Source organism: Electrophorus electricus, chromosome 8 (assembly GCF_041902795.1).
Source record: "Electrophorus electricus isolate QZ-2024a chromosome 8, ASM4190279v1, whole genome shotgun sequence".
In the NCBI taxonomy this organism is placed as follows: domain Eukaryota; kingdom Metazoa; phylum Chordata; class Actinopteri; order Gymnotiformes; family Gymnotidae; genus Electrophorus; species Electrophorus electricus.
In genome coordinates, this window is record NC_137504.1 from 27,493,720 (window position 1) to 27,517,500 (window position 23,781).

The 23,781-nt window shown below is 41.8% G+C and overlaps 3 protein-coding genes across 7 annotated transcripts in view; 2 read left to right on the forward strand and 1 right to left on the reverse strand.

Annotated features, from left to right (window-relative positions):
* Window positions 1-386: 386 nt before the first annotated feature.
* On the reverse strand, window positions 387-12,388 carry ssh1b (slingshot protein phosphatase 1b). Of its 3 annotated transcripts, none has more exons than XM_081719971.1 (15): window positions 11,899-12,387; window positions 10,414-10,451; window positions 10,134-10,234; window positions 9,864-9,928; window positions 9,570-9,691; window positions 9,417-9,485; window positions 8,971-9,036; window positions 8,520-8,708; window positions 8,258-8,351; window positions 7,798-7,926; window positions 7,382-7,428; window positions 7,155-7,301; window positions 6,686-6,886; window positions 5,830-6,462; window positions 387-5,329 (listed from the first exon to the last, which is right to left on the reverse strand). In XM_081719971.1, exons 1-15 carry the CDS (start codon window positions 11,980-11,982, stop codon window positions 4,339-4,341), a joined length of 2,976 nt encoding a protein of 991 aa, XP_081576097.1. In that variant the 5' UTR covers window positions 11,983-12,387; the 3' UTR covers window positions 387-4,338. The 3 variants fall into 3 exon arrangements, with proteins under 3 accessions (XP_081576097.1, XP_026875879.3, XP_081576098.1); XM_027020078.3 differs by having other exon boundaries at window positions 387-5,334; window positions 5,841-6,462; window positions 11,899-12,386; XM_081719972.1 differs by having other exon boundaries at window positions 5,169-5,334; window positions 11,899-12,388.
* Window positions 12,389-16,140: 3,752 nt separating this feature from the next.
* On the forward strand, window positions 16,141-19,271 carry ungb (uracil DNA glycosylase b). Of its 2 annotated transcripts, none has more exons than XM_027020049.3 (7): window positions 16,141-16,230; window positions 16,429-16,613; window positions 16,714-16,809; window positions 16,902-16,999; window positions 17,278-17,366; window positions 17,943-18,121; window positions 18,438-19,271. In XM_027020049.3, the coding sequence occupies exons 1-7, from the start codon at window positions 16,221-16,223 to the stop codon at window positions 18,576-18,578; spliced, it is 798 nt and encodes a 265-aa protein (XP_026875850.2). In that variant the 5' UTR covers window positions 16,141-16,220; the 3' UTR covers window positions 18,579-19,271. The 2 variants fall into 2 exon arrangements, with proteins under 2 accessions (XP_026875850.2, XP_026875851.2); XM_027020050.3 differs by having other exon boundaries at window positions 17,943-18,047; window positions 18,438-18,544.
* Window positions 19,272-20,342: 1,071 nt separating this feature from the next.
* The window catches only part of myo1hb (myosin IHb), a 19,151-nt gene continuing 15,712 nt past the window's right edge, over window positions 20,343-23,781 (forward strand). For both annotated transcript variants that reach the window (XM_027020031.3, XM_081718667.1), the window contains exon 1: window positions 20,343-20,523. In XM_027020031.3, coding sequence (XP_026875832.2) covers window positions 20,491-20,523 — 33 coding nt within the window. In that variant the 5' untranslated portion in view covers window positions 20,343-20,490. The remainder of the gene's footprint in view (window positions 20,524-23,781) is intronic.

The window sequence follows — 23,781 nt, forward strand, 5'->3', positions numbered from 1 at the left end:
CATCAAAGTGAACATTTGCCTAACTGAATAAGAGTTTGCTCAACCTACATTGACCTCTCAGCTCAATGCTCAGGTAGAGGAAGATGGCTGTTCTGCTGATTTACGAACAAACTGAACCGCTGTTCTTATAATGGTTGAGGGAACATGTTGATTTACAACTTGAAATGATGTGAGAAGTGTAGCCATGCTTGAAATGTCATAAAACAAAAACAACCCCTCCATTATAACATTATTTGTATTCTATACATTTGTGAATGATAAAAATTATACAAATTCAATACAAATGACCAATACTATTAGTATATCAACAATCACATACAATTTAATTAACCTCATGTTTGTAAACATCATTGCAAACACTGTAATGAGACTCAAGTGTGTTGCTGTTACAGACAGTAAACAATTTATTTCTCTCATTTACAGTACCTTACATTATTACAAAAAAGTGCAGGATGCATTAACATGTGTCTATGTGCAGTGCAAAAAAAAAACAAAAACAATTTAAATCTAAAAAGGAAAACCAACAATATATATCCGTAAGAGTGCACTATTTCATAGTCATTGCTTTTCGGTGCTTCTACACAGAGCAGTTGAGTCTGGGGCTAACGGGATTTCCCATTTTCATATTTTCTTTTTATTGTCATGAAATGCTAATGTTTTTGAACATACGCCTTAAAAAAAAACAAAACAGGACTTTGGTCTCCACTCTATCAAAATATAAAATACAAAAGTATAAAACAAACAAAACAAGCAGCAGTTTGGATTACGCACAGCTGCTTGGAGAGACGGATTGTAAATTGCAGTGATAAGGCACTTGGATGGATGGAGAAGCGCAAAACAAACCAACAGCTTCTGCACTCAAATATGAAACAGCAGCAGCATGCATGGCTGAGGATGGAGTCCATAGCAGGGGTGGGGCAAGGAGCCACTCCTTCTACAGGAGGCAAAAAGCTCTGCAGAAAGGTTTCTAGTGACTGCACCGCTACCGTAGCAAATCTGTTTGTTTTTTTTTGTTTTGTTTTTTTGGCAATCTGGTGTTTCTTACATTTCATATTTCTTGTATAAGCTAATGATTTGTTGCAGCCTCAAAAGCATTAAATCAATTCAGGTTAGAATGACAACATACTGATACTTTGCTATATTAAATAAAGAAATATTTTATAATTATATTCTATGATATTTTAATGGCAGTACTAGATGTATATCATACAGTTTGTTTAAATATGGTAAAAAGAATATCTAGATACATTTAGAAAATGTATGGTCCTTCATAGTTATTAATTAAATTCAACATTAAACCTACAGTTTAAAAGAAGCTAATTTTATTTATGATTAAGGGTCTCTGGAGTTTGTTTGCAGATTTGGTTACTCTCTGTTTTTATGATTGGATATTGTGATGTGGTGGAATTTTAGAACATTATTATGATACCCTCAAAATTTCATAGTACAGGTAGAGACAATAATACTAATCCACCACCAAAGAAGTTTGGCTGACAGCAAAATTTTGTTCTTCTACTAAGACAATATTTAGAAAAGTTAGACAGCAAACTTCGAGTTTAAGCTTTGCCACCTCCTCCGTGCTGCTATGAATGAATCACTTCACTCAACAGGAAATCCTGCAACATGGCGCTACAGAAGGACAGGCTTTAGAAATGACATTCTCATGGCTAAGCAGCATTCAAATTGATTTTCAGAAAAAAAACCCAAAAAAAAACTGGACAAATAAACCACATGACTGACTGTTACAGCCAGTGGTGACAGAGTCCAAACAAGCCATCTGTCACTCTGGCTGTTGTGTGCCACAAAAACTACTCTCCTCCTCCATCTCCCATTCCTCCTCCTCATCTCCTGTTACTTTCATTTTTAAGAGCATGATGGCTGCCTCCTGTACATGGTGAGGAACAATGGCATACTTCAAATTTAAACCTATTGCACAGGCCTCTTTGCATATTCAGAATCTTACAAAAATATTTCACATCAACAACAAAGGGTCCACAACTTATAAGTGTCGCAGAATGAAAATAACAACAAAAGAAATTAATTTGAAAATTAAAACATCTTTATATCACTAAGTAGCATGTCTAATACCACAGGGCACTCTTAAAGCCAGGTGATCTGTGAACCTACTGAGGGGTATTCCACTGCAAGCAATTACTGGCAAACAACATTAAGGCCTAAATACCAGCTGAAACTCTTACAGCTACCTTCATTTTAATAAGGAAATACCACAAACAGTGTGTAAGCAAAGGAGGCTGTAGCCTTTGTCTCTCTAAATGACTTGTTGAAAGACTATAGTCCCATTTCAACCTAATGTACAAATGTCCTTCCTCTGGCCAACATGCAGGTTGCGGAACACTTATGTCCTGCAGTTGTCCTGCAGCTTCTCTGTACATCACAGGCTATATTATGCACAATGTACAACAGCATAAGCTAAATTACATTGAGAGGCATGTTTTAGTGGCACATTTTAGGTCTTTGATAAACATCAGAAGAGTGGGAGAAGAGACAGATGAGATACACAGTCCAGCACAACGACATCACATTCTGGATTAATGACTAACCAAACTCTAACAAGAGCTTCTAGGCCTTGCCATTGCAAACTTTATATAAAGAACTGAATTGAAATAACCTGTTCCTAAAAGGATAAAAGAAGATTAAGATTGATTTTATTAGAGTGCTTAGCAGAGAACAGAGGCAGAGAAATTTACCACTATGGTTCATGTAACATTAGCCTTCTTCAGACAGCAAGCCTCTTCTGCAGAGATGCTTAAACCCTATTCAACATCTAGGTGGTTTCAGAGTAGCTGTAAGGGAGACTGTATTGTTTTGCTCCATGTGCTATGCTTTAAAAAACCTAATCTACAGGTCACATGTAAACAATGTGGTTCAAAAAGTTGCTTTGAAAGTGTGAAACTATGCTGATTCTTTTTTATTTATATTCACAGAATATGTATATTTTAATAGTCTGGGGCAAAGTTTTCATTGTGTCTTTAGTTGACTTGTTTCTCAGCATTATAAAAATGAGACGTTCTCGTTGAGTCTAATTCTTTTACCTTATCTTGCACAGTAACCTGAAGCACCAATCTTCCTTGTATATTAATAACATTTCTATACAAGATCAACATAAAGGGTTTATGGATGAGGTTGAAACAAATTGAGGTTGAAACTTTTTTGTTCATCTGTGAAATAAGATGTCTAATCATCTAATCATGTATCTAAAATCAAATCTCCTCCATAGTGCATAACAGTCTTTACCCTGTGGGATGTGCAAGCATGCCATTTTTTCCTCCTTAATGCAAAATATAAGCATTTACACACTACATAATAAATATTACTTTTTTATTTGCCGAATGACTTCCCAACTGGTTCCCCCTTCATATAATGTCATGAATATATGCAACAATTTGCTGTCACAAAATTAGCTCACCAGTTTTGTCAGCTTTTAATGGTATTCAAGACTACGATCAGGATAAGGGTATGCAAATTATAACACAGGCCTGTAAAGGGGTAGAATTTCAAAAGGAGCATTGTAGCCCCGTTTGGTTACAAAACCTGACTCAGCTAGTTGAGTCACTGTTTTTAAGCTCTGCTTTACACTATTCATAACTGTGCCACGTAGACATCGAATACAATTGGAGGAGGCTGGACGATTAGAACAACGCTAATTATGCTAACAGTGCTAAAAGCTAACAGTGCTAACAGAGCCCCTCACTGCCTACTTAGGCCCTGTGTGTACTTAGCTGCAGCATGCTTATTTATGCTTATACTCGTTCAATATGCCACAAACACTACAGAGACAGAGAGCCAAATCAAACTGTCCCTCACATATCTGATACATATCTTGGTCAGTTGTGTTTAAACTCATTTAGCACAAAGCCCAGCCACTATCTTATCTAAAGACAGCAATCTAATTTGGCTTTTAAAAACTGGACATGAAAACCAGATTAGAGCATTAATCTCAGCACCTGGCTAATCTCAGCCACAGCTGTCAAGTAAGAAATTGGCAGAGAAGTGGACAGTGGTCCAGTGTAGACCTCAGAGTAGCACTTGTGAGGTATCTAATGAATCCAGCTTGAAATGAGCTGCTAGCAATGTTGGGCCTGTTTTTCTGCCCTCAAGATGAATGTCTGTCACAGAGATGAAGCTAGCTGGAGAACGCCTGTGGCAGAGCTGAAACTAGCTGGAGAACATCTGTGACAGAGCTGAAGCTAGCTGAGGAACGTCTGCCTGTGGCAGAGCTGAAGCTAGCTGGAGAACGTCTGTGGCAGAGCTGAAGCTAGCGGAGGAACGTCTGGCAGAGATGAAGCTAGTTAGGGAACGTCTGTAGTAGCACTGAAGCTAGCTGGGAAATGTCTGTAGCAGTGGCGCCATTACAGCTCGCGCAGTGAAGCTAGGGGATTTCTTCACAATTATGGACTCCCCCCCTGTGGAGTGGGTGGAGCAGGCAAGGTCCTGTGGAGACATAGCCAGACCGCCCAGCTTGGCCAGTGAGTTGGAGCGCTTCAGCCTGGAGGGTGTGGTGAGTCCAGCCAGCCGTGCACGTGCCTCTATCTCCTGTGCTCCGTCCCCTGCCCTCCCGTCAGACAGCCGTGTGCGGGTCTCTATCTCTTGAGCCCGCAGCTGGACCAAGCTGGGCGGCCCTCGCCCTTGTGTCAGGGCGTGGCCTTGCAGGGGAAGAACTGGGCAGAACCTGGAGTTGCGGCTTGTTGAGAGCAGGGAGGTGGTAGATGGAGCTGTACCCGAGTCAACCTCCATGTCTTCTGTGGTGACATCGTCAGCACCCAGCTCCATTGTCTCTGGCTGGGCAGGGGCGTGGGGACCCTCGGGCAGGTGGGCCTCCTGGCTTAGCTCTGCTGTGGACCTCTCGCACTGCAGACTCAGCTTTAAGAGGGCAAGTTCGGCAGCTTGACCACTGGACTCCACCCCTTGTCCTTTCTCCTCCTCTTCTTCCTCCATCTTTTGGAGCTCATCTATGTCTGCTGGTCCCAGCATGCGCTGGGGAAGTTCCTCACAGCCCACGGGGCAGGTCAGGTGCTGGCGGTAGGCGTCCAGGCACACAGCAGGGCCTAGAGGTATTCGGATGGCACAGATGGGGCACCTACAGTAATAACCGCACAGGCGGCTTCGAGACACAGGAGGGGCCGGTCGGCCAGGAATGGGGGTGGAGCCAAAAGGGCCGGCCCCAGGGGCATGGGTGGAGGCGGAGGGCAGGCGTGGGAAGTTGAGGCGATGAGTGCGGCGATCGCCGCGACGACCGCCCAGCAGTCGTGGACACTCGCGGCAGGTGTAATAAGAGGGCTTCACTTTGTGAGGGTTTCCGCTGCTAGCACTGTCCTGAACAGAAGAAACACACGGGCAGGGAGAACAGATGGGATAAGGGCTCAAATGCAAGGCCTAGCACTGTAAAGGCTGCGGGGAAAGAAAAGTGAAGAGGAGGAAATTCTGGAGTCTTGTGCACAATTTGTGCTATTCTTTGAAACAAAGGCAAACACAGACAAACATACACAAGGAATTCTACCCTCAAGCTCCATTTAAAATAGGATTTACCTCAATTTCTGCTGATAGCATTACAATTGTTGAAACAGTACGGTTGCAATTTCCATTGACATAAAAGCCTTATTCAAGTTTGGAAAACATCCTTCCAATGTTACCGTTTATTGCTTTTACTGGACAGTTTTTCAAAATCAAGATTTTATTTTTAAATGGAACTGACTGGATGAATACATGGCTACTGAATATAAGAATAGTTTTACATTATCATAATGTCTTCATGCAGGACCAACAGAAGCAGCTGAAGTTTGCAGAACCTCACACTCACATCACACTCACGTCACACTCACGTCGGAGCCAGACGGGCAGCTGCGTTTGCCGGACAGCCGATTGCTGTTGTTGGCATTCTCATTGCTAAAGCGGTTGGGATTGGCCTGGCCGGCCACGCTGTCCCGCCCCCGTGCCAGAGCAGCCATCTCTGCCTCCTCCTTCTGTGCCTCCTCCTCATCCTCCTCCAGCACGGTGCTGAACTCCAGCCGGAGACGCATGTCCTCCAGTGGCTCCAGGCGTCCGCAGGTTTGTGCCGCCGTCCCGTCTCCAGGTGGGGCCAGGTGCACGGTGGGGATGCTGCTGTCATCCAGCAGGGCATCGCGTTCCACGTCCTCGATCTCGATGTAGACGCGCTCCATGCCCAGCAGGGGGGGTCCCCGCACCGGCGTTGATGGCTCACTGTCCAGCGCAGTGTCCGACAGACGTCGGAAGTAGTAGTTGTAGTTGAGGTGGTCGGAGGGCACATTGCTGTGGTGTCGGGGGGAGGTTCTGCCCATGTCCTCACACCCCCACTCGCATGGCTCCAGATCAGAAGGTGTTACTGAGGGCTGGGGAGTTCCGGCAATGCTGCTGCTTCCTGCTTGTAGGGCCTCGTGAGAATTGCCATCATCTAGCTGCCACAGTTTGTTGTGTTGCTGCTTGCTGCCATAACAAAGTATAAACCACAACCGCAAACATCTTACAAAAATCAGTTTTTATCTATTCAACTCACTATAAAACATTGTAAATACCTACTTAAATCAAAGTGACAGGAAAAACAGCGTTAAAACACACAAAATACAATCATTAATACTACTACTACTAATAATAATAAACATAATCAACATGGAGATTAGCAGAACCTGGCTCATTAGCCTTGCCTCACCTGGCACCCAAAATGGCCTCGTACTCAGCCAGCTGCTTAAGGAAGGTGGTGCTGGGCTGTGCGATGCTCCTCTTCTGTTTGACAAAGCTGCAGGCCTTGGCCAGAGGCCAGCCGTGCTCCTTCATGGTGTAGGCAATGACAGTGGACACCGAGCGACTCACTCCCATCTTACAGTGCACTAGACATTTGGAGTTATTTTGTCTGTTGCACAGATACAGATAAATACTTTCAGACAAGCATGGATAAATACAGACAGATAGGTAAACAGATGAATATTCAGTTCATAATTTTATATAATAAATGTATTTAAAGAAATAGATAATTTTATACAAATATGACATTTAGCAAAATGTGAAAACAGCAAAATGTTATATCGGGATCTAATAAGCTTCTGCTTAATTTATCAAGGTGTGTATGTGTGTGTACACATTCGTACATTCAGGTATGTCAGGTCTGAACGATCACTTACTTGGCTTTCACTATGAAGTTGTAGGTGTCATTCCAGTGTGCCAGCAGGTCTGCTGTCTCGTCGTCATAAACACGGACATTGTAGTAGCAGAATGTTCCTGGGAAGAAGTTGTCAACCTCCTGCGTCATGTTGAGGATGTATCCAATCCTGTATCACAGAACAGTCCAATCAGACTGAATGGGTTTGTGTGCAGCACAAGAATAATACCCTTTATACTGTAAACTGACCCGTTGTGTCTAAGATCCTCCAGGTTGGAAGCATTCCACTCCGAGCCCTGAAACAAAATAAAGTGTTGGCTTTATCCATTACCAGAAAGGTCCAGAATATTCAGAAGTGGTTTCCATAACCATTTCACTTTTATTTGACATGCACAATGCATGTGAAGTGCTGAGAGATCATATCTATGTGCATATTTATGCAATAATCATGTATTTCTAAATACACGTTTTATGTATTTCTAAATATAAATACACATAGTAGGTCCAGTTCCTAAGCATTGGGCAAAAATGTTTCTTATACACTAAAGGCGGTGTGTGTGTGTGTGTATATGTGTGTGTGTGTGTGTGTGTGTGTGTGTGTGTGTGTGTGTGTGTGTGTGTGTGTGTGTGTGTGTATGGAGCGCAAATAAAGCAGAACCTTGTACCAAGTAAAGGTGGTCAAAAATTGGTGTGGCCTTGTCCATCTGGTCCAGTATTAGCAGCATCTCTTTGTCGATGAACTCATTATACTCCCGCAGGTTCCATTTCATGTGCTGCTCCAGCTCAGTGCGGATCTGAGGACAGATTGTCTTGTTCACCAGGAGACCATGTCTCCCCAATACCCTTAAGCTTAGGCTGATGGGTGTGAACGCAAGAAAGGTGTTCGCTCCTGCAGCACTATTACAGAGAAATAAAACCATCCACCAATGTGCTGCTGCTCTAACTTTACTATAACAAACATACTGGTTACTTTTATGACAATCCTTTGCAAACAACAAAAACAGAACAAACAAAAGATAGTGTGTCTTTTGTGGTGTGCACAGACAAAACTTGATCAACAACACATGGCTAAGGTGAAATTTGACCTATCAAATGCATGCACGCATGCATGTGCTGCCTCCCCACCTCCTTGGCTGTGATGTTCTCCAGGTCCTGCAGCACCATGATGCCGTTCAGCATGGTCGTGATCAGGCACTCGGCTCTCTCCCTCTCTGCTGGCCTGTTCATGATGGAAGAAAAAGTCCAATCCCAGCTCAACCAGCTCTAGTCTGGGAGTGAAATACCTGGATGCACCTGTAACTAGCAGCTCATGGCAGTAGTGTGTAAGCAGTAATATTATTTTCTTTTTAAAATAAATAATATGAATCAGACTCTGAAAACGGCTTACTGATCACTGAACAGGTCGGGTGAGTCAGGCCTGGTCGTTTCGGTCATGGCATTCCACTCACTGATGCAGCTCTGTTCAGATGAGATGCAGCTCTCATAGGTGCCAACCCAGGAGAGCGCCGTGCTCCCTGGGTAGTAGTTGTAGTGGCGTGCCACCTCGCATGCCTTGTAGAGCACCTGCAAGGCCGACCTGGAGGGTGGTGCAGGGGAAAAATTCATTATAAAATAACCATCGTCATATAGGTGTCGATCACAGAAAGGTGGAAATAAAAAAAAAAGTACTAAACATCCATTTAAAAAAATAATACATTTGTGCAAATTTGTATGTGACATATCTTTGGGATTTTTAAGTTTCTCAAATGGATAGAAACACTTCCAAAAGAGTTCCACACCACTGAACCAAAATAGTCAACACAAGTCGCACTAACTGTTACATAACAGAGTGAACGTACCACATGGCCTTCACAGACACAGGCTTGAAGACATGACACCTTCCAGCAGTGCTGATGCTGAAACCCCTAAGGACAAGGAGAGGAGGTGATTATTATGAAGCACAGGTTGTGGCCTTCGCCCACAATATTCACAGATGCGCGTGGTTGCTTGGCAAGGACCTGACAATAGAACTATATGGACTCCATGCCAACGTTCCTCCAGCACTGTGTGAACACAGGCACCACCCACACAGCCATCAGTAGGGGTCATGTTTCTGATACTCCATACTTAGAAAATGACCTTTCTTATCTCAATTGAAATTTGTGAACAAAATGATATATTGTTAGATCATCAGCTGAAATACTGCATAATGGAAATGGAGGCTTTTAGTAAACTGTGAGAAACAATGGCTAGGCAAACCAAAGCCTGTAGCTCTTCTTCACAGGAAGGCAGTGATGGCACTCACCCGCCTCCATCCAGGTGGATATCTGTGTCGCTCCACAGGGGCACGGCCAGGCCGATGGTGCAGCTTTTACTGAGACAAACGAAGCATGTCAGCAAGAACAGCTGACGCCGAAATGCAGTACCATTTCCTGAACTGTGGAGGGCAGTAGCTCACCTGTCCTGGTCTGTGAAGTCCATACCGATAAGGGCGTTCTCCTCCATGTCCTGGCACCCTTTTGTGTAAACAACCACCATGTAGCGCACATGCTCCGCCCACTTGCTCTCCAGTCTCACTGCCTGCACACAGACCACACCCACATTTTAGCAGCACTGCCCTGGCCAGCAGTCTGTAACACCAATGGAACCTTTTAACATGATGATTATTTACATAAATAACCAAGTGTGGAGATCCTAAGGTTTATGTAAAGTTTATGTTCATGAGGGATTTAGAAAATGGTATCCCGCTCACCAGTTTAATTATGTCCTCACACCGGAGGGTGTTTATCATAGCTTGGAGATGCAGAGATAAATCACCTATTGCAAAAAACACATAGAAACCTTTGTTTATTTTATACACATTCCTCAGAAATACAGTCATTAGTGACTTAAGAGCAGTTTAATGTGGCATTATAATTACAATTCTTGTTCATTAGCCTTAGGTGTTCTGAAATTTTCTAGAATAGAGATTCTGGAACAGAGCCTATGCATTGAGCAGAGGGAGGGAGAGGGTTGAGCTTGCCTGTGTTTTTAGGATGGGTTGGGCTTCTGGGCTCTGGAGCATTGTCTCCCTGCCGCAGAAGACGCGCTGCTCCCCTTACCAGAACAAAACTTTCACTGCAGCTGATACCAGGCACATACATGCCCGCACACACAAAATCACACACACAAACACACACACACACACGTGCACATGCACACACAAGCGCACGTGCACACACACCCACACACCACATTTATATATGGTCTACAACAAATCAAAAATTAAGCATGAAAAAAATCAATATATTTGAAAAATTCACCTAAGATTTGACTTCGGGTAATCTTCATTCCCCAAATCCTATAGAATAAAGCCAATAATTCCTTAAGAATGGTTGGTTAACAAAGTTACAATGACAAAAAAGGACAAATATAAAATCTTTCAGGTAGCAGTTGAGGTCTCAGACAGTTGGTGCAAATTTGAAAACTGTTGTGACATTACCTCACACACCACGAAATAATCAGTCAAAAAGTGAAAGTAAACTACTAAACTACTTTTAAAAGTTAAGTATGTTATAACCACAGTTTCTCAATTTAAACAGGTGCTCTTTTGCTCAGCAACAGGGGACAAACCTGGAAAAGACATTATATGAACTAATTCCATGTAATTCAGTTTTTATATCTACAGTATCTTTTTATAAGCGACATGTTCACAAATGCTTTTCAGAAAGGGCTAAACCAGTTCTGTGGTTCAGTAAGTTTCCTGTTATAGTCCAGCAGACCACATATAAACTGAAAACAGATCAAGGAGCAGTTACAGACTGGAAAATGTCAATCTGGTGGAATTATCCACTAATACAATAAAAATAAATAAATAAATAAAAAAAATTACTGACATCATCGTGATCATCCAACTCCGCCCCTTACTCATTCTCTCTCTCTCTCTCTCTCTCACACACACACACACACACACACACACACACACACACACACACACTTTTCTGTTTATCCTTGAACAATCAAATCTGTAATTTTCTATAGGAGCTATAATAGGGCCTGCCTGTGCTAATGTATAACACCCCCCCCCCCCCCCCCCCCAAGGCACCTTCAGAATCCTAGTGCACTCATTCTATATAATTTCTGGATGAAGAGCAACAGAAGGTGCTGTGTTTGGTTAGACGGTGGCAGTGTTCTCGGACTAATGACCGGTCACCAGGCAGAGCAGGCCCAGCATTGAATGACATCACTGCAGCAGCAATGTCTACACACTGTGCAGAGTCTCCGGCGTTTAGCTTCAACAGTCAGTCTTACAACTGGCACATTTAAAACCAACACAAGTAGCTACAGCGCATTTCTAGGGGATACGTATTAAGATATTACATTACCCCTACTGTAAAACAGTGGAAATTAGTTATCACTACACAGCTACTGTTTGTGGGAAATAACTTTTAGATACTACCTAGGTATAATCTTACTCCGTTTAACCCAGCTAGACCAGTTTACATCCTCTCGTTAACTGAATTTAGTTTCGGGGACATTTCATGCCAACTGTCGCACAGCCTAACGCACCTTTTTGGATGCTGCATTTTGGTGTTTTTTGATCCGTTTGATGCCTATCGTCGATTGCTGCGCGCAATATCTAAAAAGATCCTCTCTCTTATACCGGTCAAATCTGTGATCATGAATTACTATTAAAAAAGCAAACTGCGTTGACAAGGCGGGCAGTCACCTAGCAAACAGGCCCAGCTAACGGCAGCTCTAAAAGCGCTCCGTCCGTTCACATCCCTGGCGTTGCAGGGTCTACTTACCTCCCCCGCGCTGGAGGCAGCGGTGGCGGAGGACGTGTCGCTGGGCGTGGGCGCGGGCACACGCAGAAGGGTCACCAGAGCCATGGCAGAGGTAATCTGGAAGGCGAGCCACAGGGCAGCTTCTTGATCAATAAGCAGGAATTTTTTCCCCGGTTGTGCACCTCAGAGACAGGACTGTAGGATTTTCAGGAGCGTAGAAATATATTTAGCGCCCGATTTCACCGTACTGGTAAACCCATCACCCGCTTTGGCGTTTGGTTCTGCCCGGGTGTAGCTGTTAGAAGTCCCGCATACACACAGATGATGTCAATAAACAACGGAGCTCACGGCGCTCCGTTCAGGTGTCCCCGGTTGGAGGCTATATCTTGCTCTGAACGCTGACATGACAGACCTCCTTGCGCGAACGCCGTTCATGGCTGTAGCTCGTCGATCGGTTGCGTTCGATAGCGTCTGGGCTTTCGGGCCAACCGCGTGAAGGTGACTTCAGCTTCTCCCTGACAACAGTGCATCCCACGCATTCAGAGCGCCCAATCCTCGACGGCAGGAGTAACAGCGCTCTCTCTGAATTGTGAATCCTGTCCAATATGAAGGATGGAATCGGCCTCATATTATTAAATCATTTTGGGTTTGAAATTAGCATTTTTTTTAAATACTAAAGATCATGAAAGGCAGAGGAAATCAAACTCAATATTGTTGCAGAATATTTTTATTTTTTATTTTATTTCATCAAGAAGCATATGTAATGATTTTTTTTTTTTTTTTTACAAATTGTGTAGCCTAGGGCACACTCATCCCTGGACACACACACACACACACACACACACACACACACACAATGGCTATGGTATTTTTTTTAAATACAGACAGCCCCGTTTCTCTTCTGAGGATTTTTCTATGAAGTTGTACAAAAAGAGGCCATAGGTGCTGAGTCTCAGTTTTGCTTGTGTGTTGGAGGGTTGCAGTGTGGGTTTCTGCCTTGTCTCCTGCCTGCTGGTAGAATGCTGCCATAAATGAGACAGACAGGACCTCAGCAGCACACGAAAGCAATAACATAACTATACATGTACACACACACACAAACACACACACACACACACACACACACACACACACACACACACACACACACACACACACACACACACACACACGCATGCATACCTGCTTGCACACAAACATATGTGTGTGCATGCCACACATGCATTCACACATTCAAATTTGTAGGGAGTTTTGCTGCAACACAAATGCTGCAAAAAAGAGCCCTGGATGTGGAATTTGACACAAATTAATGGTAATTCATGCTAATTAATGCTGTATCAATTTCTGTGATTTTAAAAGGGCCCAGGAAATAAAGAATAATATTTGGTAATTAAGTAAGTAGTGCAACATGAGCCTTTCCTGGTAGCCATGTCAGCTGTCCCCGTAGCAATGAGATGCAGCTGAGGTGTCTAAAAGAAGGAGAATCATGAGCTGGTTTAACTGGTATCCACTTCAAACCAAATGAACACAGCAAGGCTTTTATTTAGCAGCATCAACAAAGGAACCTGTTTCTGTGACTCAGGAGACGCAGGAGCCCTTATAAAGAAAGTACAATAAATTACGTATAGACTCAGGAGCCCTTATACAGAAAATACAATAAATTACACATAGACTCAGGAGCCCTTATACAGTAAATACAATAAATTACACATAGACTCAGGCGCCCTTATACAGAAAGTACAATAAATTACACATAGACTCAGGAGCCCTTATACAGTAAATACAGTAAATTACACATAGACTAAGGAGCCCTTATACAGAAAGTACAATAAATTACGTATAGACTCAGGAGCCCTTACACAGTAAATACAATAAATTACACATAGACTCAGGAGCCCTTATACACTAAATACAATAAATTATGTATAGTGTACACTAACATCTTCCTGATATTTGATATGCTCTGTTAAATAGGTTTTCACAAACAAACAGAACAACCTGTTTGTCAGGTTTTATTCATGGACATTTTGCTAAATTGTGCTGAATCATGTTTAGGTTTACTGACTATCAAATATAAATTCAGCTTGTTTAATTGATTGAAGCGGACATCCATTTCAAATGTGTTGAGGGGAACACATTTCCTCTCTGGTGCAGGCCTGCGAAGTCAAATGCTCAAAACACAGAGCCTTGCATTTTTCCCTGCATCTCCATACAGTCAGTGAAAGGGTCATTATAGTCATACGTCTTTTTTCCCAGTTAACTGCAGCACTGTACATGCACAGCAGGGGGCAGCAAAGGCAAGCGGGGGGTGGGGGTGGGTGGAGTCAGCAGCCCCGTGGCAGACTGCAGTGCACATGATCGGCGCTTTCATAGTTTTAAACATTCAGTGCCCCTTGGGGCCCAGAACACCTGCAGAATACAAGTGCAGTAGAGACACTGCTCTTTTGAGCACTGACCGTGACAATCAGTGGAGTGCAGGGAAAACACTTTTTAATGCTTGGCAAACATAACAAAACTATTTATTTTGAAAAGGTTGTGGTCAATGGAGTATCTGTTCCATGCTCCATCTTTTCCAGTCACTTTCAGGATTATGCACTTAATCACTGATTTGACTCAGTGAAAATCTGAGAGTATAATGGGGAGGAAAATCATTTTTCATATTTCGTATCATATCAGTAACTTAGATCCTGATTGGACAAGATACGGTCAGCACTGTAAAAAATCACAATAAAGATAAATAACTGACATTTTTGTTGTTCACTGAATAAACTACATAATTCTATTATGTCTCTTAATGCTACAAATAGACATGTAAAATAGTTAATCAGAAACCTACATCACATTATTAAGCACACATTCTATATTATACTGAGGATTTACTCAAATGGAAGAGTTTGAGATTCAAATATTACATTTGTGTCTGCAGTACAGCCTTCAGTAACAGTACTGCTGAATAGAGCCGTACTAAATACAGTCTGTTTAGAAAATAAGAAGCACCATTGTGCTGCAACACTTGGCAGGTCTAGCAGTCCTTGAGGGAAATAGAATAGTGGTTTTAACCCCACATAGTATTCTGCACGATCTTTTCCTTTTCCAAACAATGTTTCATACACTGTCCTAAACTGCACTCTTTAACTGTGAGGGGATCAAAATGTACCTTCTAACATCAGATCTAAACATCAGATCTGTTCCAGGTTGATTCTTTGGTGTTAGGTTCTGTTAATGCACATTGGTTGAGTATAGAAAAAGAGTCATCATCAAGAGGTAATAATAAACACATACTGTATCTTCATAGTTGTCAACTTCTAGACACAGTGACTCTTAAACACAGTAAAACTTATAGAAACAGTGACCCTAACAGACACTGTAAGCCTTATAGATACACCGACCCTTATATTCAGAGCTTCTAAACTGAATACGTTCACTGATAATGTTACAGGATATTTCTAGCATTCCAAAGCATCAAAACAACAGAAATGTATCCAGTTTTTACATTTCTTTACTTTAATAATTACTTTATGCAGAATTAGAAAATGTATAAAGTAAAACAGCAATATATATATATATATATATACTCACACACATACATATACATAGTTGGCTTGTTTTTTGGGTGTGATCAATGCATGTACAATGTGCAACTGCAACATTCCACATAAGTACAGCAGTACATCAGTAGCCCACATCAGTACATCAGTAGGCTACATCTAAGCTCTCACTGACCTTACTTAAAATTCCCGAATTGGTGGACCTGGTAAATCCTCATAATCAAGAAGTTAAAATAACTGTGACTATCAGAAATTTTAATGTTTGAATTTCAGTTAAAGTTTCAATAAAGTTTCATTATTGAGCTACAGGCACCCCGCCGCATAACAGACACACAGTATCCTGCAAGCTGAAACTAATCACATTTCCGCTGTTAGTTTCACTGCAAATCGGTGAACATATTCATAATTACGTTGTAGCGTATCTGATAAAACAATTGCCTGAAATAACTGCGGCCAGTGTAGACATTATAGTATAGACATTAGTTTTAATACAGGCTTTTGCAGCCTGCAAAAAAAGTAAGACGCCTCATTTGCACGGTCTGCACGAGACCTGCTTCGGGTCTCGTTCAGTTTCCAGTTCCGTTACATGCTTGCCCTTTAGTCATTCTAAACTCATCCTTTAAAGGTGCAGATACGATTTACATCTGTTATTTTAGTATCTGCTTGAAGTTTCGGTTTCGGATTTGCAGAGCAAATTTGCATGACTCAGAGGTTTGCGGCAACTTTGACTGTGAAAGCTTTCACATCACACGCATTTCATACAGATAAAACTCTAATACAACGATTAAAGAACTAATGTCACAAGGTATGGAAATATATGTGTACATGATTCTAAAGATGTTTTTTTTGGCATTTATTTTAATCATTATATTCCAGTCTCATGAAGTGGATCCACTATGACGTTACGTAGAATTTAATGTAAAATGGTTTATTTCAATTAAGTTTAACTTTTGAGCATTTTAGTGACTGAATATTGTGATTCCGTGTCTTTTTTGTGCAAAAGAATCGGTAACAAAAGAGCGACTGGGTAGTAATGGGCCACATCTTACCACCGAGCAGCTGCAGCGGATCGAGCAAAACAGGCGCGCGGCACTGGAGAGGCTGGCCGCGCGCAATGTTCCCGTACCCGTCGGAGCAAGCTGGCGAAACCACATAAAGGCCGAATTTTCCAAGCCTTATTTCACAAATGTATACGAGAATGACGTTTCATTTATATTCATGAGTCAGCATACTGAAAAAAACAACAACCATGAGTCATGACGGGTATGCGGTCTTTTTGCACCGTTAGCTGATGTCTTTCGTCGCTGAGGAACGAAAACGGTTTACTGTCTATCCGAAACCAGAACAAGTTTTCTTTTGGACAGAGCTGTGCGCTTTCGAGGATGTAAGTTTTCCCATTAGAAACGAATTGTTAAAAGATTGTAACTGTCTAAAAAGACCTAAGTGACACCTCGTATGTTTTGCTGTGGTCCTCAGGTAAAGGTGGTCCTCCTTGGCCAAGACCCATATCACCGGCGAGGCCAGGCCCACGGTCTCTGCTTCAGTGTACCCAGGCCTATTCCACCACCCCCAAGGTACACATTTTACACCTGGAATTCATTTGTTTATTCATTTACTGTCATTTTCATTCATCCCTATTTTCTTCTGTTATTCAATATTTATTCATTTCATTCTTATTTTATATGAGCAGCTCCTTTTTGTCCAGCAGTGGCCTCTTAAATAGATTATCTGAAACACGCTACCTACCTTTTCACAGCTTGTTTGTAGCTACCAATAATTTCCGCACTCTTTTACCTTTACTTCTTCTTAAAGAGATCAGCTCTGTTTATCACTTTCTACCAATTTGTTTCAGCTTGGAAAATATATTCACTGAACTAGCATTAGATATAGAGGACTTCCAGCACCCTGGGCATGGGGACCTGACAGGATGGGCTAAACAGGGTCAGTCACCTTATATTCTTGTCATTTGCCTCCTTCACAGAGAGACACCAACTCGGACACCAAACCTGGGATTCACAGCCTTCCACATAAATCTGCCTTTAGTGTGAGACCTGGAGACAGAACAATACTCTGTAACGTTAAAAATTGAAGACATTGTAATAGACCTTGGTTTTCCATTTAAGGCCTCAGCTCACAGAACACCTGAAGCATTAACCAGGAACACTGAATCTATGTTCATCTGGGCTGGGCGCTGAATCAGAGCCAAAGTGTGGTCTGTCCAGATGTGTCTTAGGACATGGATGGAACTCCTGCTTTATTACAGTGTCTTCACTTTTTAGTTATATTTAGGCATTAATATCCAGTAGGGACTCTGAGAAAGTTTGCTTTGTTCCAACGCTTCCCTGAGCCTAGAGCAGTTAGCGCCAATCCTGAGGCACTAAGACACAGATGCAGAAATTAGAGCTGCTTTCACAGGCGTATGGCACCAAACCGGGGCCCTCCTGCCCTTTCTAAAGCCCCACTGCCTGTCAGACACTTTGTCTCTGTGAATAGGCTTATGCCCTCCTTTGCTGGCAGGTGTTCTGCTGCTGAACTCTGTATTGACAGTACGAAGCCGTGAGTCAACCTCCCACCAGGGCCAAGGCTGGGAGCTGTTCACTGATGCTGTGATCCTGAGCCTCAGTAAGAATTTGAGGGGCCTGGTGTTTCTGCTCTGGGGTTTATATGCCCAGAGGAAGGGAGCACTCATCGACAGAGTGAGTTTAAAAAACTGTGTCAGACTTTGGCCACATTCTGAAGCTCTGTCATTGGTCATAGTTGTATAGCCTAAACAGTGCGCATTGCTGTTTTTTTTTTGGTTTTTTTTTGTTAAAAGTTCAGTCTATACAAAGTGCTTATGTAACTAGCTTAGTTACTATATAAATGTCAGTGTTTCTAAAACTGTGGTGGTTGGTTGTTTATTTGTTTTTTCTGAATAGTTCTCATTAATGGGTTGGCATATTCATAAGTTTCAGGTGCAATTGCTTAAAACCTCATCAGTTGTAGTTGATTAAAATGTTCTGATATTTGCAGACACGACATCACGTCCTTGAGACATCCCACCCATCTCCCTACTCTGCTCAGCTGGGCTTTTTTGGAAGTAGACACTTCTCCAAAACCAACATTTTACTCAAGTCATCTGGAAAGACACCAATTGACTGGAAAGCACTCTAACTACAATAGATATTTTAAAAGATTTATATGTAATCGAATGCCTTTTCAGCAAAATTGCCACTTGTAGCCTAGTGGTTAAGGTGTATAACTGTTAATCAGAAGCTTGCTAGTTCAAATCCCACCACTGCTGGGCCCTTGTGCTTAACCCTTAATTGCTTAAGTTGTGTTCAGGTACAATTATGCATTGTTTTGCATAAAAGCATCAGCTAAATGCTGTAACCATAAATAAAATTGTTGCCATTTTCAGTCTAAGTTAAACATGTCTGTAAAGTTGTTTTTAATGTCCTGTGCAGCATATCAAAGGAAATGACGCTTGTTCTATATAAGGTAATGGAGTTCTGGGTGATGTAATGGAGTTCTGTATAATGTAATGGAGTTCTGAGTGACGTAAGAAGCTCTGGATAATCAACAAATCTTGTAATAATCTGGTTGCTTCTGCTCTGTAGTGGATGATTATTTGTTAAATAATCCATTTATTTATTCAGGTTTTTCCTATACCTTTTCATTTGTGTGGATTCAAACCACACATTCGTATGGATTTGGATTTTCTCATTGGCTGATTACATCTAGAACTATGTGTTAACAGTTATGTATGTTAGTATTTAAAGCATAACATCCATGTGTTTGTGTGACTATAGTGACTGGGGTTCTGTATTTCAAATGGCAGGACTTTTTTAAGGACAGCATAAACTGCTTTAGGACGACATACATGCTTATGTTATGCAAAAAGATCTGCAATTTGTGTATATATAAACTGCTTTAAGATGAAACATACACTTATGCAAAAAGAGATCTTAAGTTTGTATGTATCAGGTGAGTTCTGTCTAGGATTTTGTCAAAAGAGTTCCTTTTGGTAACTGGAAAACATTTAATTATGTTTAAAGTATCTAAATTTGTGTATATTTATAAGGGAGTTTGATACATTTTGTAATTTGGTTGCAGCGTTATTACTTGTGAGCTGCTATGAGTTATGAAATTATTTATTATGCTGTATCTAACTATGAAAGGTTTGTCCAACATCTTTAACTTTTTATAAGGCAATATTCCTAAATGCAATTTGAAACACAAAAACATTCAAAGAAACATATTTAAAAAAAACAAAAAAGAAATAACTTAGAAAGTACATGAATACATTTAGGAGAGTTACTCAAATGCTACACAAACAAATGCTTTATTTCAATTCATTTTACTGTCACTCATAATGTATAGGCACATGTGAATGACGAGGGAAAGAGGGAATGCTTTATTTCATCCACCAGATGGTACTGATGACTAGCTACCAGTTTGTCAAGGGAATATTGTAAACAGATAGCAACTCCAGTGTGCCCACTGCTCAGTGGAGCTTAACACATGCACTGGCATAAGGAGACATGCGTGCAAACGTCACTTTGCACTCAGCTGTGTGAATACGGATTAGTTTAGGGACTCTGCCTTCTTACATGCTGTGGAGCTAACATTACTTGAAATGTTTGCTTGATATTGAATAGCAGACAGATGCTGAGATCCATCCTTCTTTATTCCTCATGCAACTATTCACAGGATCAACATGTTTAAAAAAATACACAGGCCCATGAGCTGGATATTATACATATCTGAGACATTTCTCAGACTTGCCTTGCATTGTGAATTTAGACCACAAGCGTGTGTAGTCCGCCTTGAGCATTTGGGAACGAGGCCAGTCTCCAACTCAAAAGAAAAAAATGAGGACACTCTGACACCCCTTTCGCAGAGGCTGTTGCATTGTGGGATGTCCGTAAATCCAGGTGCTAACGGCATAACGAGGCATGTCCCAGTTCAGCACATCAGCGACGATCCTCCTGCCTACCTCTGGACTTCCACTCCCCTGCCTCCCTCCTGCACTACTACTGCTCCCCTGGTCTCTATAGTCGACCCTGCTCCAGACAGAGGGATCATGCCTACCTCTTATCAAAGGATGCTCTCAAAGGTAAGAGAACTCAGCTGGTGAGGATCAGCTCTATATGTGGATGAATGTCTGTCTCTCTTTACTGTATCTGAGTCTTGACCTTAACCTATTTTTGTTGGCTTAGACTTGTCTAGCTTTGATTTTCATACACTGCACTGCAGTATAGCTAATTTTAAGCCAGGATTTGGTCAACTTTAGAGTATAAGAAAGCATAATTACTGTGTTTGTGTTCATGCAGACACTTGGTATAAAATGTCTGGTATAATCTCTGAAATGGATTATGACTTGTATTACGTTCATCACTTTCACAAATACCCTAGTAAGTGATGAACTTGAACCTAGAGTAAATATTCAGATAAATAAAGATTGGCTTTTCTTTTGGGTTACTAAAATATGATACACGTGAATCTGGGCATTTGTGGGTAACTCTATGCTATCTGCTGTGGATAGCATTGTGTTTTTTCAACAAAGACCAGGTTTATGCTTAATTGGTGTCCATTTGCTCCTATGAATTAAGGATCACCTGAAACACAGCTTCACTAAGACTAATTCAGGCTGTGAATATTAATTTGGCTATCTTGTGCTGCTCTGACCTCACTGACCTCTTACTGTGGCCATGCTGTCATTGGATGGATCAGTTTACTTGCTATTTACCAGTTTCTACTGTTACTTTAGAATTTGGGTCATCTTGCAGTATCTAGGGGACATTAATCTCAGAGTAGGACAACCTGAGCATAAATGTTCAGCTGAACATGCATGATTCTGAAAAAAATGACATACAATAAATGTCCTCACATAGAGCCTTTTATAAACAGAAGGAGCAGCGTCTTTAATTTTATCTTTCTTTTTTGATTGTTAGCTTCCTGTATTGATGCTGTTTAAATCTCCATAAGAGACATAATGCAGATGGGCCCTGCCGGATGGTCGTCATCAGCAGAACAGCCGAAAAATACGCAAATATACACATTGCATGAACTTGGAAAAAAAAACAGTGATTGATAAAAACAGCATGACAAGAATGTGAATGTAGATTTTTTAGGACCCAGAATGTACAGAGCTTTGTGGAAAGAGCTACTGTAACCTACCATACCTCTACGCACTTGCCTCTTTCTGTATCATGATTGGTTAGTATCAGGAAAATGCTGCAAATCACTCACAGTTCTAAAGATTTAGATAAATTACCACTGTGCACCTCCAGTGTGACACTACAGGATTTCCAGTGTGCCACACTGTTCAGGACCTCCAATGTGACACCCTCTTCAGACAGCCCCTGTGATGAGAGGAACGAAACTCACTCCAGTTTGCAGTAAACGGGCCACTGGCCTGTGCTGCTTAGTGGTTTGTAATTATCTGAAAACAGATCCATCTAATCAAAGATCAGTAACCAGACACCAGGGTTGTAATTTTTCAGCAGGAGTGTTTTTTTTGGGGGGGGGGCTTCAGTTGGAGAGTCTGTCTCAGGTTTCCAGTTCCTCGTATTACTCGTGGAGGGGCAGCGGCTGCTCAGGTGAGGTGCTGAGCGTGATCTTTCCTGCAGCCAGGTCATGAATGATTCAGCATCCTGGAGCAGCCAGACCTCCACTCATTAACCACACCCATCAGTTCCCCAAACACACTGCTTCCTAGTCAGTGCCACAGGCATTAGAGAAAGAGAAAGAGAGAGAGAGAGAGAGGGGAAATGAGAAAGAAAGGGAAGACAACAGAAGTGAGAGAAAAAAGAGATAGAAGAAGAGAGAGTGGGATAAAGGGAGGGACAGAACGGAGGAGTGAGGTAGTGAGGGTCAGAGAGAAGGAGAGAGGGAAGGAGGTAATGTGAGGGATTCACAGCTGAAGCTGCCCACTTTGTCAGGTTAAAGAGCCAACATGAGGAGCAGAGAGTGAGAAGAGACAAGAGTGAGGTTCTGTTGCACAGCAGAGCAGTGGAAGACTTCTATTTCAGCAGAGACATTGGGCAGTGATGGATCCACTGATGGAGGGAAGAGAGGTACTGGAAACACATTTATTATAGTGTGTGAAGGGCAAAAAGATTGCAGTTGTCATATTCTCCTGTAAGGACACCAGTAAGACTAATGAGATCATAACGAGTTCGTAATGAGATCATGTACTACAAGCTCTATTTTACAAAACATGGCAAACTTATACTGTTTTTTTTTATTTAGTTGATATATAAATTAAAATAAATTCATATGTTTAATAACATGATGCAAATTTGCAAGGAAAATATAAAATGAGATAAAAAGATTTAACACCTGTTGCCCAGCAGTGAGGCTTGAGCAAGAGGATTTCTGCTCAGAATAAAATAAGCATGCTTAATGCATTCTCAGATGGTAATTAACTGAACTAAACAGTTTTTAGTAGAGCTGCTATAGAAATCAGGCTGCTGAATAGTTTATAATTCACTCAATGGTAACTTTATTCTAAACACCTACTCTGTCCCTACATTCAGCAGTTATTGGAAACACCAGTCTTACATGTGCATTTTAATGGTGTATAATTATAGACCAAAATCCATCTGGTGGTATAGAAGAATCCTCCACTCCACAACCTTCACTAGCTCTAGTTCACTACCTCTAATACCTCTACTCCACTACCTCTAATACCTCTACTCCACTACCTTTACTTCACTACCTCTAATACCTCCACTCCACTACCTCCACTTCATTAACTCTCCTGCAATACCTCCATTACCTCTACTCCACTACCCCTACTCCACTACCTTTATTCCACTTTCCACTACCTTCATTACCTTTGCTCCACTACCTCTACTACCTCTACTTCACTACCTACACTACCTCTACTCCAGTACCTCTACTTCACTAACTCAATTACTTCTACTCCACTACCTCTACTTCACTACCTCCACTACCTCTACTCCACTACCTCCACTCCACTACCTCTACCACCTCTACAATCTCTACTTCACTACCTACACTACCTCCACAACCGCTACTCCACTACCTCCACTACCTTTGCTCCACTACCTCTACTACCTCCACAACCTCCACTCCACTACCTCCACTACCTCCACTCCACTACCTCCACTACCTTTACTCCACTACCTCCACTACCTTTGCTCCATTACCTCTACTACCTCTACTCCACTACTAATACTCCTCTACCTGCCAGTAGAACATACAAGTGCTTTTTCTAAGGCTACAAGCTACGAGCAGAGACGATGGTCCCTTCAGCTTGTCACCAGATCCAGGTGTTTCCTTGCTGTCCCACTGCCCCATTACATGCACTTATAGAAGCTCCTCAGTAGTGGTATAGTTTTGATCA